Consider the following 14,668-nt stretch of genomic DNA (forward strand, 5'->3'; position numbering starts at 1 on the left):
TTAGTCTTTCAAAATTCGTTTAGATACGTTTGGAGTTATAATATCATATATTTGTATGCCCTAATATTTGATGAAGAAATATTTGTTAACCTGAATCAGCTTTGTATCTAGTAATTATCACTAAAGCATTCAACAGCCATTGTAACACAATCGCATTGTGCGCAACAATCAAAAAGCATTTACTGAATAACAATTACATTTGACGTCATAAACAATTAACAATTGAAGCTAGTAACCATCATTGATCGTTTGGCGCAATATCGTGCAAATAAACCTCCTCTAAAAGTCGAATTACCTTAAATTTAGCGCAGTTGCAACAACATTGACACAAACAGACCAATAATTTCGCTACTCTAACAAAATAATTATTTGTAAAGATGAATTTTCTTTCTATTTGCAGAACAAAGAAAATGCACAGGAGTCGTGTACAGTGGTCATTGCTACTGGCTACCGTGGATTGTTGCAACATACAATGTTCACGGTGGAAAGTCGGCAGCTGCAAATGTTTGTCGTTCTTACGGAGCCACATTGGTTGACATAGAGACTAAAGAACAATACGACGTGTTAAGCAAGTACATTCAAAAAGCTTGGCTGATGTTCGTTGATCAACCGACATTCGACTCTGTTCAAGTGTGGTTGGCATCAAGTTACACGGTGAGTGTTTCATTTCTTACAAGCGGCAATTTACTGAGAAGGAAGCAATGTTAACAAAAACAAACACAAAAATTTAAATTGATAAAATAGGTAAAATCAGAGCAGCGTGAATGCGATAATTGTTTAACTTTGATAATTGTTTAATTAGATGTTTAGTATAAACGAATAATTTTAGTAAGCCTGTTTACGAATAGATTGGCTGGTTTCATGTTGTTGCCAATCAACGTTTATTAGTTTAGAATGGAAATGCTGTGAGCTCCACAGGTGGAAGTGTTTATACACGATGGGCTAGCGGCTATCCTCGCAACAACCCTGGTATCGTATGGCGTGTGGAACCTACATATTCTGGGTCTACCGGGATGTACACAATTCCCGAGAATTGGCCATACCCTCTGCCGTTCTGTCGCCTGTAAATTAACTTTCAAATTGTTTTCTAGAAACAATAAAATATTTACACGCTTTTATCTGTAAGAAATTGATTAAAACTGACATCATTGTCAAACTTAGGCCGCGTTCACACAGAGGCACCGTCCCGTGGTTTCGTACCTGGTGTTCATGCCCCGCGCGTTCACACTGAGCAAAAAACGTCGTTCATACTAGACGGTTTTCGCGACTAGGCATCGCGTTTTTTGCTGGTGTGGACGACAGGTTTTGACGTCTGAAGAGAGGTTTCGCGATGAGACAAAAGTGTGGTTTCAAACCTGATGTTGTTGAAAAAACTTACTACTATCGCCAGTTTTATTTGATTTTCGGCAATGGCAGATTAGAATTTAAATGAACTGTGCAGTTCATGCTTGAAAAAGTTCGTAGACTTTATTTAAATGCATTTCATTTTCATAAAAAGGAATAAACATGGATTTAAGTGGAAGGTTTTCAAGTGTAAATTTATTTTGGATTCTTACTAAACAAAAACGAAGACGTGTACAGCTCAATCAAGACTTCCTTTTTAACTCATTGAGTTACACACATGTAGACCCAATGCAATTTTTTGAAACACCTTCTTATGGCCCTTTGCCGTTGAAATCATGAGATGAACCTCCTCCGCACTCCAAACAATTAATTTTGTGACTTCTTCTTCAGACCATAGTATTCCTCGTTCACTCATTTTAGGCACGCAAACGTACACTTCAGTAACGAAATAGACAGCACTTATCACTGCTTTGAACCAAGGCGTGGAAGGGGCGTGGCATATCACAAAACACAAGAGGTGACGCTTTTCATTGACGTCTGATACAGGAGGTAAATTAATGGGGACTTTCGAACGGATGACGAATTGTTTACTCTGTATCGGACTTTGGACTTTTTTCGAATCATTTTACTTGCATGCATTTATCGAGACGTATTACCCCGGTCAAACCTCGCCTTTTTTCTACACACAAGCTTGACTATTAAACCTGTTTAAACCTGTTTTCTAATCACCGCACTGGTCATATACTTTGTATCGCTCTCTTACGTGTTAACGGGAACCACGTCTTAAACTGCCTGCAGAAACCGGTAGAGCTACTAACACCATAACGCAAATAACAACCTCGGGAGATTCGCTCTCACAAGGGGGCGTAAAGAGCTGAATTTTTATTTAGCGGCTATAAATGGGTTGGGTTGGGAAATAATTACATAAAATTTTTGCATTAGTAACTAATTTTTTGGGTTAGTTTTATTGAATTTTAAGTGCTAATACCTTACCCCGACCCTAATAGCCCTAACCGTTAGCATTTTTGGAGATACAGACGAATCCGGTTAATCGCATCATCGATTTGCCAAGGATATTTGATGCGATTAACCGGATTATGCGATAATCCGGTTGCTACATAAACAGTACACGTCGTTAACAAAAGTGCTCATTTTCACTTCCCCAGCTGAAACAAAGTTGCCTTGACGCTCAACTATGGCAACGGAGCAGTATTTTCTCTCTTTTGTTGCCGAGAATTCAAAAAATTGCTTCTCTCAGCGCAATACATGACGTCATGCTTCCTAACTGTCTTGGCTATGGTGCAATCGCCGAAGTGTGTTAAAGAAACAGTAGAAACGCACACACACACCCTTAATTGGCTCACACGCCACAGTTCGCTTGATTTGTGCTTTCTCTTGCAGTCAGGTTTATTTGAAAAGATATGTTACATCGCATCGTAGCTAAGCGGCCCAACATTTAAATTTGGGAACTTCCCCATGAAGACGGTTTATGACGTTTTAGTCTTGTTTTGGGTAGTTTTCTATATAAATGTGCCAGGCCTCTCGCCTAATATACACGTAAAATGGCCTGTTGTTTCTAACCTATTTCGTTTTCTAGTTCAAACCAACGCGTTAAGCGGCAAAGTGCTAGGTGCATATTTGTAAACAAGCCCAAACCCGCAAGTACACGACCGAAACCTAGTTAAACTTAAAACTTTGGCACATTCTACAGCGCAAGGACACTAAGGCGAGCTGCATCAGTTTCTATTATAACCCATTATCCAATTGACAAAAAGAATATTTGATTTTAGCAAAACTTTAACGACTCAGATTGTGGCGCTACTTTCTAGCTTACTCAGCAAAACTGCAGCTGCAAGATTAGCGTGACTGTCACGTGATCAACGTGTGATCGCTGCTTCAAAAATTTAAAGCAGCAACAAATACTAGACTAGAGGAAGAAATGCCTCTCTTAATCGGTGCTTTACCTGATAAGTTGCGCAAGGTCACGAACAGAAGACAAAATATGGCAATCATTGGCACGTTACCAACTACGTGAATCTAAACAACATCGTGTGATTACTTGCGATCTAACATTTTTTACAACCATTACGTGTTTGGCGGGTCATGAACAATATAACAGAAAACATTTTTAAACATTTGTTTTACATTTAACCTTGTTTAAATTTCAATACAGTTTACCACTTCGAATTTGGTGCAGTTCGCACTTAGTAAGAAATTGCAATCAGCGTCTTTGCCGGAACACCAGTTTCGTAATTTTAACACGTTGAACTCTTTATTTAAACGCTTGATTTAAACTATTGGCGATTAGATAAGCCAATAAAAAAGGATCAATGTGCACGGCTTTGAGATAACGACTCCTTGTTATCGCACAGCGGTACACTGAACGCCGATTTAATCTTCTAATAACTTTTCCAAAATATTTTATGGTCGAGACGTGTCATTTTCAACGTTAAACGCGTTATTTGGTGTGGAATACAAAAATGCATCTACGTCTTTTTCGCGTACATTACCTCCGGAGGATTTTACTATCATATCGTCGTTTTTTATTCCAAATACTCGGGCTGTTCGACTTTCACATAGAGATCATCAATCCGGTTAATCGCATATTTCGTGGAAAATCGATGCGAATATCCGGTTTATGCGATAAACCGGTATGCGATTAACCGGACGATTTTCTTAACAAACGATGGGCGACGGTTTGGGATTTTTAATTGTGATGCAATTAAACGGATTATGCGATTAACCGGTATGCGATTAACCGGATTCGTCTGTATAACCAAATCGACTTTTGGGTGTGATTCTCGTCATGGTGTTAGTAGCTCTACCGTCTTAAACGGCTTCCAGCCATGTTACATTTGACGTTTCTATAAGCAATTTAACGAATAGGGGAGACCGGGGATAGTTCGGACGCGGGGATAGTTCGGTCCAGGTACACGACGTCACAGTGGAGCATTGTGATATCATTTTTAACAAATCTTTATGCTTCCATTACAAAGCAGCATACTGTTTGGGAGCATGTGTAGTTCAACCGATCAGTAAAAATAAAAAAAAGTTAGTTTAACAGAAATATATACTTTTTAAAATATATACTTTAATTATTGGTTGTGGTATAGTTTGGTTGCTGGTAGCCGAAAGTAATTCTTTTGTGGTTGAAGTCGTAGTTAGAAGCAACACTTTAATAAGCAAACGTTTATTTTGAGGAGGTAAACAGCCGGCCATGTTTTTGCTTTTTTATGTCGTCACGTGTTTGGACAACATGTCCGACGTATCCCCGGTTGAAGTAAGTGTATTATATTGTATGCTCACAATAGTTTCAGATCATAAAAATATGGTAAGAACGTTTGAAAGAAAGACGACAGGAGAGTATGATTCAAGCGACCAAATGAAAAAAGCTGTTTTGGCAGTTATTGAAGATGGATACTCGTACAGACAGAGTGCCATTGAGCACGGAGTTAATCGCTCAACTCTATCAGATTATGTACGACGACATAAAAAATGTGGTGCATTGGCTTCATATTTTCCTAATTTAAAACAGAACAAGTTTTTAGTGAAGAGCAGGAAAAGTCGTTGGCGGATTACTTGTTAAACTGTTCGAAAATGTAAACCTGAAGCCATGCTTTGGATCGAATGACTAGTTTTAATAGATCAAATGTCAAAAAGTTTAAGTACCAGCTCAGCCTAGTCGACTTGTATATTAGATGATTCGTTATTATTTCGTTTGTCGTTTTTACCAAATGTGTCGAATAATAAATAAAAAAAAACGTATAATGTCCGAGCTGACCCCCGGCCATGTCCGACCCGGGCAACATCGGACATTTAAGAGCCTTAGGAATTTGAGCTTTCTGATATGCATGAAATAGAAAAAGACGCAGACAACCATTTGTAGTACACAGTTCTATGAAACAATGAGTGGTGATTACAAACAAATGGTTTATATATTTAACTGTGCTGTTCAATAACGAGACGTACAGCAATTTCGAGGCCACGTCGTCGCCGCATAGGGGTCTGGCCATGTAAAAATGGCTGTAGGCTCAACGAGCTTGATTCGTTCGACAACACTGCATAACACAGCACACATTGCAGCTTTACAGCACCATGATCATTGATAAAAGTGAATCCCAAATCTAAAAATTTGTCATTGTATGAATGTGGTTCGGTGAGGTGACTTTATTACTGCATTAAGTAAATTCGTTTGTGTTTACTTAATTCAGTAATGGTTCGTTTGGGCAGAATTGAATTACCGTAGCGCGACCCATTATTTGACACTGCGCGACCCATATTTGGGTCGCGACCCATACTTTAAGAACCACAACAAACTAACATTTAAATTCATGTGGGGCATATAAAAAAAATATTAGCAATTTTCAAAAAACTGTCCGAACCATCCCCGGTCTCCCCCAATTACGGTTTAGAACAATGGTTCTTAACCGGTGGGAAATTTCCCACTAGTGGGAAATATGGTACATGTCAGTGGGAAATTGCACAGTTCAATGTTACGTAAATTGTTGTCGTTGATTTTTCTCGAATACTTAAATTCGTCATAAGAGACGTTGGTACAAACAATACATTTGCCAGAAGAGCATTATTAGGCATTATTAGGTTGGACCTGCAGTATTCGAAGGCACCGAGGAAGAAGTAGTAAGGCTAGCTGCAGAATTGTTCTGTTAACAACACATACAGGCAAGAAACCGCAGAGCTAAAACATTTTAGAATATTTTTAATTTATCCTTGTTTTCCGCACGCATCTAGTGTAAGCTAGTGCAAAGTATCGATTGCGAAAGTTAAAAGTAACACTAAGCGAAAGTATGACGAAGATTACATCAGGTATGGATTTACTTGCCCCGTGAAAGATGGAGTGGATATACCGCAGTGTGCGTGAAAACGCTGGCTAACAGCTGCTTGAAACCATTTCAACTCAACCAGCCTTTACACAACGTCACAATAAGCTGCAAATGAAGGATGATTTACGATGCTCGCTTTCTAATATCAATCCTCGCATCGAGATGCCAGCGATAAAAAATCAATCGCAAAAATCACATTGATTAAAATTACCACTTTGCTTATTTTGTTTGAAGTAACAGGTAATAAACTTGAAGTTGTTATGATTGTTTTGTCCGTTTTGCAAAGTTTATAGGCTACAACAGTGGTTCCCAAACTTTTTTTGTCGCGACCCAAATACTTTCCAAACTTTTGTGTTGCGGATTCTCGCGACCCATGGATATGCATTCTTGCTATTTGGGTTGTATTTTTGTTTGTAAATCAGGAAAGTTTTTCGAAAATTACTACGCTAGTTTGAAAAATAGAAAACATCAAACATAAATTATTCGTTTTTCCGCCAACTTTAGAGCTGGTTCAAAGCATTATGAGCCAGACAACGCTTATAACAGTGATCTCACACAAACATTATGACGTCACAAACAGAATAATTCACTATCACGCCAAATAGCCATGAAATTGTTATTGGGAAACAATTCATAGCCTTGGCAAATAACAAAATAACGCTACGAAACGTAGATGATCTAATTGTCACAAAAACTGGCGACCCAACAGAATTTACAGGCGACCCAACTTTGGGTCGCGACCCATAGGTTGGGAAACACTGCATGGGCTACAACATAGGGCAGTGTTTCTTAACCTTTTTCGCGCTCGTACCCTTTGAGCTTTCATAAAATTTTCTCGTGCCCCCTTTCAACAATGGCCGACGGAAGTAAATAAAATTGTAACAATTAAACTCAGTGTATTAATAACTTGGGTGTTGAATGCATGCATGAAAGTAAGTAGTACAAAACTAATCCGTTCTGGATACTGTATATAACAAAGTAACTTGTTACGCATTCTTCACAAATATGCCTAAATAGCATGCAATTTCACCCTGCATGTCGTACCCCCTGCTTTGATGCTTCGTACCCCCAAGGGGTACACGTACCCCTGGTTAAGAACCCCTGACATAGTGCGTACGGCTAATATTGTTGTGGCACAAAAGAATGAAATTACCAGAGGTGGGAAATTCCAACTTGGGGATTGACATAAGTGGGAAACTGCACCAAAAAGGTTAAGAACCTCTGGTTTAGAACTTAGTTAACTTCTCGGGCGTACGTGTTACGACTATGCTCGCATAACATGTTACCTGAACGCTATATAAATCGGCGTATTTCAGACTTTTAGACTTTACAAAATAAGTTAAGTTACTAAAACAGTTTTTAACGAGACATAATAGAGCGCATAAGAGGGCATACAGATGTCGATGTGATAGATGTTGGCGTTGTGTCATTTGTATTGCGTGTTTAACTGCAAAGTGGCGCTGTTGTGACATGCTTTGTTAAATAATGGATTTGGGAATGTTACTTTAATTTGGCGTTTTATAGGTTTAGTTAATCAGCGTTAATTTGTTTATTAGAGTGAGATTTACGGAAGTGTTTACCCATCAAGGGTAAGTACAACTCTTATAAAATACAACTCACTAATATTAGATCAATTAAAATATTTGTAACAAAACCAACTTATACATGAACAAGCAACTGTGTATCGCGGATTAAATATTAAAAATATAACTTAATGACAAAAGCACGACTTTCGTTTGTAGGTGCTACCAACTTGGCGAGAGCAAAACTTTGCCCTAATAACTGACAAACTGTATCGATACCGGGACTTTCCCCAATATAAAGCATTTTATTTTGGTCAGTGAACTGGTTAATGGTTGTTATTTCCCCTGCGTTTTTTTGCGGACCAAAAACCAACTTTTGCGTAATAACCAAAACGTTGTGTACATCACAAATACTTTTTTTCGCAGAACAGCATCCGTTTTTTACAGCAATGCAAAGTGTTTTATCAAAGTTTCTACGATTTGCACCCAATTATACAAACCGCTTGGTACATACTGGCTCAGCTGCAATGTCTGCAAAAGTTGCCGTTGTAAGTTTTGTTATAACTCTTGCCTAAAACAACAGATAAAATAATATTTGCCTTTTGCCGCTGAACCCAACTGAAGTATATATATATATATATAGTAGGGTTGGCAAGCTGGTCAATTGACCGGTCAAATATGGTCAATTGAAAAAAAACCAAATGTGGTAAATTTTTTTGGACTTGCTTTTTGGTTGTTGGAAAGGGTAAATTATTTCTAATAGCCCTCCAGTAGTTGAAGGCATACTTTTGTATTAAGAAGTGATTTTTAAGCTAATGTAGATGTGTTTTGTTCATTTGAAATAAAAGCTCAAAACAGTTAGGATACTTTCATCTGAAATTAAGATCTGATTTACATTGAGGCAAACTTTGCAAGGTTTACAATAGAATTAAAAAACATGGATCACTCTAGCACAGTATTATCTTAATAAAAATTGAGTGTGATTTGTCCATGGGAATCCAAGTTAGTTCATTAGAATTTACTTGGGCATGTTTGCAAATGTTGGACATTTCATTGATAGATAAAATAAAGTAGGCTAATTTGAAGCATCTGTGTAAATTTGTAGGTCTCCAGTACTTTTATCAATAATTGATCCAAAAACTGTTTGTAGCTGAATAGAATTTTGTGGATTAATTATAAGACATTACTTAAATAATGTATATCAAGCTTTTGTGTATTCCTTGTTTTTCATGAATGGAGATGTGACAACAGCATAAATTGCGACTTTAAGCAGGATAAACAAGTTTTGCAGTTAAATTTCAGTCAAAACTAGACTTTAATCTGATGTATATAGAATATTATGAGAATCCACTTCACAAATGTGATTACTGAAAGAAAAATACAGACACACAGGTGTGGCCATTGATGAAATGAAGCATGCAATGCAGTCGCAAAGTCTACAATATAATATGAACTACACATTTTCCATTTCACAAACGAATTTACATGAGTTTAAACCTTCATTTCCATTACTTATGGTTTAGAAGAAGATTAAACTTCCAACTTTAAACTAAAATTGCAATTTAATAATGTGAATAGTATTTGACCGATATTTGACCTATTTGACAAGTATTTGACCGGTCAATTGACCAGATTTTATTTGACCAGTCAACTGCCCAACCCTAATATATATATATGTTTCATAGACCAATCTGTGAAGTATGGCAGCTGCACACGGGACATGTTGGTCCTGCACGCCCGGAGTTTCATTTGAAACTGTCATGTTCTGTAGACTGGATTATAGATGTTATGCTGTAAAATATGTGCTTCAACCCAGTGGTTCTCAACTTTGTATTTATTGCGTATCACCTGACGACATTTTCTATTATCACATGCCATGTAAACCCCATTTAAATAGGTAGACTAAGATATAGACCTATTTTTTCTGAAAAAGACAGTACATTTCTGAAACAAGCTAGGTAAGCAATCTCAAAAGAATGTCCTAAAAAATCCCAAAAGAAAAAAGTTTGAATCCCACCACTGCTAAAAAGCCCTGCTGCACAACAGGTTGAGAACCACTGTGTTAAGTGAATGCTTTACTTGTGTTACAAGTCAACACCAGAGGGTTTGTCTTGTTCTACTAAGTTTAAGCTTCTGAAATTATTTAACTGATTCAAAATGTCAAATATAGTTTGTACGACCAGAGAGCAATGACCAATAGATACCATTTTGAAATTGTACACAATATACGCTTTTTGAGGTGAAACCATAAAAAAATTGTTAATATGCATTTTTTAATTAGTGCTTTTTGATATAAACACCATCACATCCGTTTTGCTAATGAGTTTCTTATCCAACACAACATTTTCACAGGTTTTGTCTGGATGTGGAGTCTATGACGGATCAGAAGTTCATGAAGCATCAGCGTAGGTTGAAATTTAATGTAGATGGTAGAAACTAACATCGACTATTATCATACAAAGCAAAACCTTTTTTTTAAAACAGGTTATAAATGCTTTTGTGACCAGCCACCAATTGCGTTGTGCAGCTAATTTTTGCTTGGGACTTTTTTTGCATCTTAGTCACTACACCATTAAATTTTGGCAAACAAACTTAAATAGCAAGTGTGTTCATGAAACCATATGTTTTATTTGTCAGATGTCTTGTGCATCTGAGTCGGGCAGGAGCGGATGTGACAATGTTCGCTCCCGATATTGATCAAATGCACACCATTGACCACACAAAAGGTGAAGAGATGAAACCAAACAGAAATGTTCTTTGTGAATCAGCGAGAATCGCACGGGGAAACATAACAGCATTGTCACAGTAAGTTTAAAGTCTTGATCTGAGAATTCATCAACATGACATTTAGCTGAGTTTACTTTGCTTGGTAAAAGCAAATATTGCACCACAGTTGCACAGATATATACACAATTCATTCAGTAACTTACATGAACCTGGGTATTTTACGTTAACAATATATTCTCAGGTTGAAATCATCTGATTTTGATGCTGTTGTGTTTCCTGGGGGATTTGGTGCTGCCAAAAACCTTTCAAATTGGGCTGCAGAAAATGTTAACTGCACAGTAAATGCAGATGTGGAGAAGGTGATCAAATCTTTTCACACGGAATCGAAGCCAATCGGGTAGGCCAGTCATGTGCAAAACCATATTATGATTGTATTCCAAGATGTAAACTTGATATGTGTTGTTTATTAAGCTTAACTTGCATTGCACCAGTGTTGGTTGCAAAATGTCTTCCTGGTGTGGAAGTTACAGTGGGACATGCCGCAGAGGAGGGTGGTAAATGGCCGTACGCTGGGACTGCAGGGGCCATTGAACAATGTGGTGCAAAACATGTACCAAAAGAAGTTACAATATCCTTTTCACCAATTATTATTTTAATTTTAAAGTGTATTAGTAAACTTTTTGATGTGTAAACTGCAGCAAACTGGACATATTAGAGTCCAATATCATTTTTTTATGAATAATGGTAAGGTACTTTCAACAATTATTATTTCTTTAATATAACATTTCCACGAAGTTCATGTTGATTTGAAAAGCAAAGTGGTGACCACCCCAGCATATATGTGCAACGCGGAACTTCACGAAGTTTTCGATGGCATCGGGAAATTTATAACAGCTGTGTTGAAAATGGCAAAGTAACATTTGAACACGCTTCATATCATGTAATGTTTGCAAAATCAGTTTTATTGTGATAAACATATAAATCAACATCGAAAAGCTTGATGCAGTTAAACAAAAGGCAGGTTAGGCAGTGTGCTGTGGAAAGTAACATTGTAATTAACAAATGTTGCTATTAGTAAAGAACTTTAGATAAAGATTAGGAGAGAATTAAGTTTAAGCTTTTTCTAATAATCTGCACCAATAAATGTAAGGTTTGTGATGTACATGCATCTTCAGTTACCACTAACAATTATATTCAACTAATCGCACAAACATTAGATAAGGCCTAAAAAAGTATGGCATACTGCATGTGTAGTAACACCTTAGGTGCAAAAGTGTTTACAAAACTGGAAGTAGCACAACATAAAAATCATACAGCACATTGAGACATAAAAATGCACAGTTCCATGATAATGTGTACAACATAAAGTACCAAGTAGCAACCTCACTAAGCAAATGAACGGAAGAAAGGAATTTTGAATGAAACTTAAAAGCACAGAATTTTAGGAAGATGTTTCACCATGACCGCGCTTCTTCCTTTCAATCATACGCTTCACAGCAGCATTGCTTTCTAATCTCGCCAACACAAGAATGTTTTTGCATCCTGGGTAGGGACATCTGCAACAAAATAAAATTAACTTATTTTTCCAGGAAAAATCAATACATTAAGTTTTCAAAAACATCCCCATTTCCCAACTGTAGTAGGGATTGAACTAGCCTTGTATAATGATTTACCACAGTGGTTCTCAAAGTCATTTGAGGGTATTGACCACCTGCCCAAGTGATGTGGCTCAAACTCCATTTTAATCAAAGTAAAGCATACACAATAAGCATTTTAAGTTTACATATATTTCTTTAAAACCGATTTTTTAAAGGTAATACAAAATTTTTGATCGTCTTTTAATATATAACATGCAACTAATTTAAGTTTATCACCAAATAGATTCTATTTAATAGAACATTCTATGAACCACTGGACTTCTCGTGGACCACCTAATAACTGGCGGTCAGAGCCTTTAGAGTGAGGGTTTGTAATAACCATATCATTAAAATTTGACATTATCATTTTCGGCTAATTTTCAAACATGCTTTGCAAATTAGTAGATTTATTTAGGGTAGTCGTCCAAAAAGACAACATTGATCAGCAGTTGAGAACCACTGGTTTGAAGGGATCAAAAACTAAGATAGGCAGAAAAACATGCAAACTTACTTTGGCTGCCTCTTTCGCTTCAGATTTTGCTTAATATGAGCATGAATTGCATCTTTTTCAAAAGTATGACTGCATGTGGGATCCATAACTGGGTCAGTCATTTCACACTAAAACCACAAACCATTGTTTGAGATAGTTCACTATAAGCACCAGATAAATAAAGCAGAATCAAACCTGGGTGATTGGACATTTCAAAGCAACCTCTGCTTGTATAATCTCCATTTCACCTGATACTCCGTTACTAGAACAGCTTGCAGATGTGTTTGAACCAGTTTTCAATTGAACATCTTGAGATGGTGTTTTAAATGTTAGGTCATGCCAGAGGTATTTTATATATTTAGGAACACTATACACAAACTTATAATAAGTAAATTAAATAAAAACATAACTCTTATGAGAACTTGTGTATATTAAATACATCTTATAGACATTTCAACAAATTGATGAAGTCATCATCAGTGCAGGTTGTCAACTGTGCTTTTTTACAGGCATAATAGAAAAAAAAATACCTTTTTGAACCAATGATGACAAAAGCAATTGTTAGAACATCTGCGCTACCATGTATTTTATATGGCAGCTCTCTGGCAGTTATTAACTATATATTGTGTTCATATTAAACTTAAATATCTGTAAACCAACCTGGATCTGCAGTCTTCATTTGATCAATAAATGCTGTCATAAATTCATGATCCCAGACATACTTTTCATCCATCGATCTTTCTTCTTCAGCCTTGAGATCGTTTTCTAACATCTGTTAGCAACAAAATGTAAAACAAAAAACTCTTATGTCCCTATGCTTCAACATTGAAAAATTATGTTTCAAATTATTTAAAAATTAATATAAAAATAAACTGTTCTATTAATTAGCTATGATGAATACATTCATACTGGGGTCAGCCCGGAAGCGCCATTGCAGACCAGTGATCATGGCAAACTCATTATAAATCATAGTACTCCAGGCCTATTAAAGGCATTATATGGAATCAGGCTGGTCTCCCAAGCACACCTATATGGCTAGATAAGCCTGCAATCTTTGGTGGAACTAGTGACTCCCAACTACAAAGCTGACATGTGCGGCATGCAAGGTAGACAACAATGCTTGTGATTTGACTTTGACAGGTTCACCACTGAGCCTAAGACTCTTGTTGTGGGTTCGAGTCCCATCGCAGGCTAGATCATTTTCTAATCTGTGCTTTGCAACTTGTGGAAATGCTTGTAAGGCCGGCTTGATTTGGATGCTTGTATAACACTATGAAAGTCATGCTGTATGCCTGATCTAAATTAGTGTAGTCATTCAACAACATTAGAAATGTTGGTCCTGCACATGTTATGCACACTGTGTTTTCAACTTTCCATTCAACCAGAAAGTTATGCTAAAGGTTGGATACATAAAATAGGTAGATTGTTTACCTCAACAACGTCTTCGTCATCATCAAGATCGCCATTTTGCCACCGCGTTTTTATTGAGTTCACTGACTGCGTAAAAGCTTTGACGCGATGTTCGGCTTTCACTAATTCCACAATACAATCTTGCAAACTGTCAATACCCGGGTCTTCAACTAAAAGCAAATATATTTAAAATGAAAATGAATCTTATAGCATATTCACCTATAAGTATAGGTAATAGGCAGTGGTGGGATTCAGCTGGTTCGCAAGAAATTATTTTTATGAGATCAGCAAACCGGATAGCATTACTGGTTACTGTCAATGGACTTTTTGTAACAGAACCGGCTGACAAAAAATTTAATACCACCACTGGTAATAGGTTAAGGGTTTTTGACAAATCAGCCACATACTTTTATTTTCAATTAAATCCATTCCTACTTCCAACACCTCTTGCCTTCCAGTTTTAATATATTCCGACATTTTACTGATATTGTTCAGCGCACTGTCAATGTGCCGGTCACTTGTCGTATCTGACATCCTTAACTTGCTCCTCTTTTTGCCCAAAAACAAACAAAAACAAAAATACCGCGACTTTTTACTTTTTTGAGACTTTACTAGCTATGTCGCGTGTCGCTATTCGTGTGTAGCGTCTGAATATGAAGCGGCACATAAATGTCGCATACAATTTACAGGTCCAAA

The 14,668-nt window shown here is 37.0% G+C and overlaps 3 protein-coding genes across 3 annotated transcripts; 2 read left to right on the forward strand and 1 right to left on the reverse strand.

Annotated features, from left to right (window-relative positions):
- Positions 1-384: 384 nt before the first annotated feature.
- On the forward strand, positions 385-4,300 carry LOC145237661 (uncharacterized; the record flags this gene model as incomplete). Its single annotated transcript, XM_080100606.1, has 2 exons — positions 385-654; positions 894-4,300. Coding segments are annotated over 2 exons (444 nt in total), but the record flags the coding sequence as incomplete, so codon positions are not given.
- A 3,742-nt stretch (positions 4,301-8,042) lies between these two features.
- LOC145239182 (glutamine amidotransferase-like class 1 domain-containing protein 3, mitochondrial) lies at positions 8,043-11,390 on the forward strand. Its single transcript, XM_080102468.1, has 6 exons — positions 8,043-8,256; positions 10,061-10,113; positions 10,346-10,513; positions 10,677-10,832; positions 10,907-11,063; positions 11,227-11,390. Exons 1-6 carry the CDS (start codon positions 8,158-8,160, stop codon positions 11,350-11,352), a joined length of 759 nt encoding a protein of 252 aa, XP_079958594.1. The 5' UTR covers positions 8,043-8,157; the 3' UTR covers positions 11,353-11,390.
- On the reverse strand, positions 11,377-14,592 carry LOC145239183 (E3 SUMO-protein ligase NSE2-like). Its single transcript, XM_080102469.1, has 6 exons — positions 14,380-14,592; positions 13,994-14,142; positions 13,223-13,334; positions 12,758-12,870; positions 12,584-12,690; positions 11,377-11,991 (listed from the first exon to the last, which is right to left on the reverse strand). The coding sequence occupies exons 1-6, from the start codon at positions 14,504-14,506 to the stop codon at positions 11,877-11,879; spliced, it is 723 nt and encodes a 240-aa protein (XP_079958595.1). The 5' UTR covers positions 14,507-14,592; the 3' UTR covers positions 11,377-11,876.
- Positions 14,593-14,668: the final 76 nt, after the last annotated feature.

This window comes from Phallusia mammillata, chromosome 7 (genome assembly GCF_965637545.1).
Source record: "Phallusia mammillata chromosome 7, kaPhaMamm4.hap1.1, whole genome shotgun sequence".
NCBI lineage: Eukaryota > Metazoa > Chordata > Ascidiacea > Phlebobranchia > Ascidiidae > Phallusia > Phallusia mammillata.

Coding starts and splice junctions, on each gene's coding strand:
- LOC145239182 (XM_080102468.1), top strand. CDS start 8,158: ATGCAAAGTGTTTTATCAAAGTTTCTACGATTTGCACCCAATTATACA. Junction 10,114..10,345: donor GAAGTTCATGAAGCATCAGC/GTAGGTTGAAAT, acceptor TTTATTTGTCAG/ATGTCTTGTGCATCTGAGTC. Junction 10,833..10,906: donor ACGGAATCGAAGCCAATCGG/GTAGGCCAGTCA, acceptor TTGTTTATTAAG/CTTAACTTGCATTGCACCAG.
- LOC145239183 (XM_080102469.1), bottom strand. CDS start 14,506: ATGTCAGATACGACAAGTGACCGGCACATTGACAGTGCGCTGAACAAT. Junction 13,335..13,993: donor ATGACGAAGACGTTGTTGAG/GTAAACAATCTA, acceptor TGTTGCTAACAG/ATGTTAGAAAACGATCTCAA. Junction 12,871..13,222: donor AATGAAGACTGCAGATCCAG/GTTGGTTTACAG, acceptor CACCATCTCAAG/ATGTTCAATTGAAAACTGGT.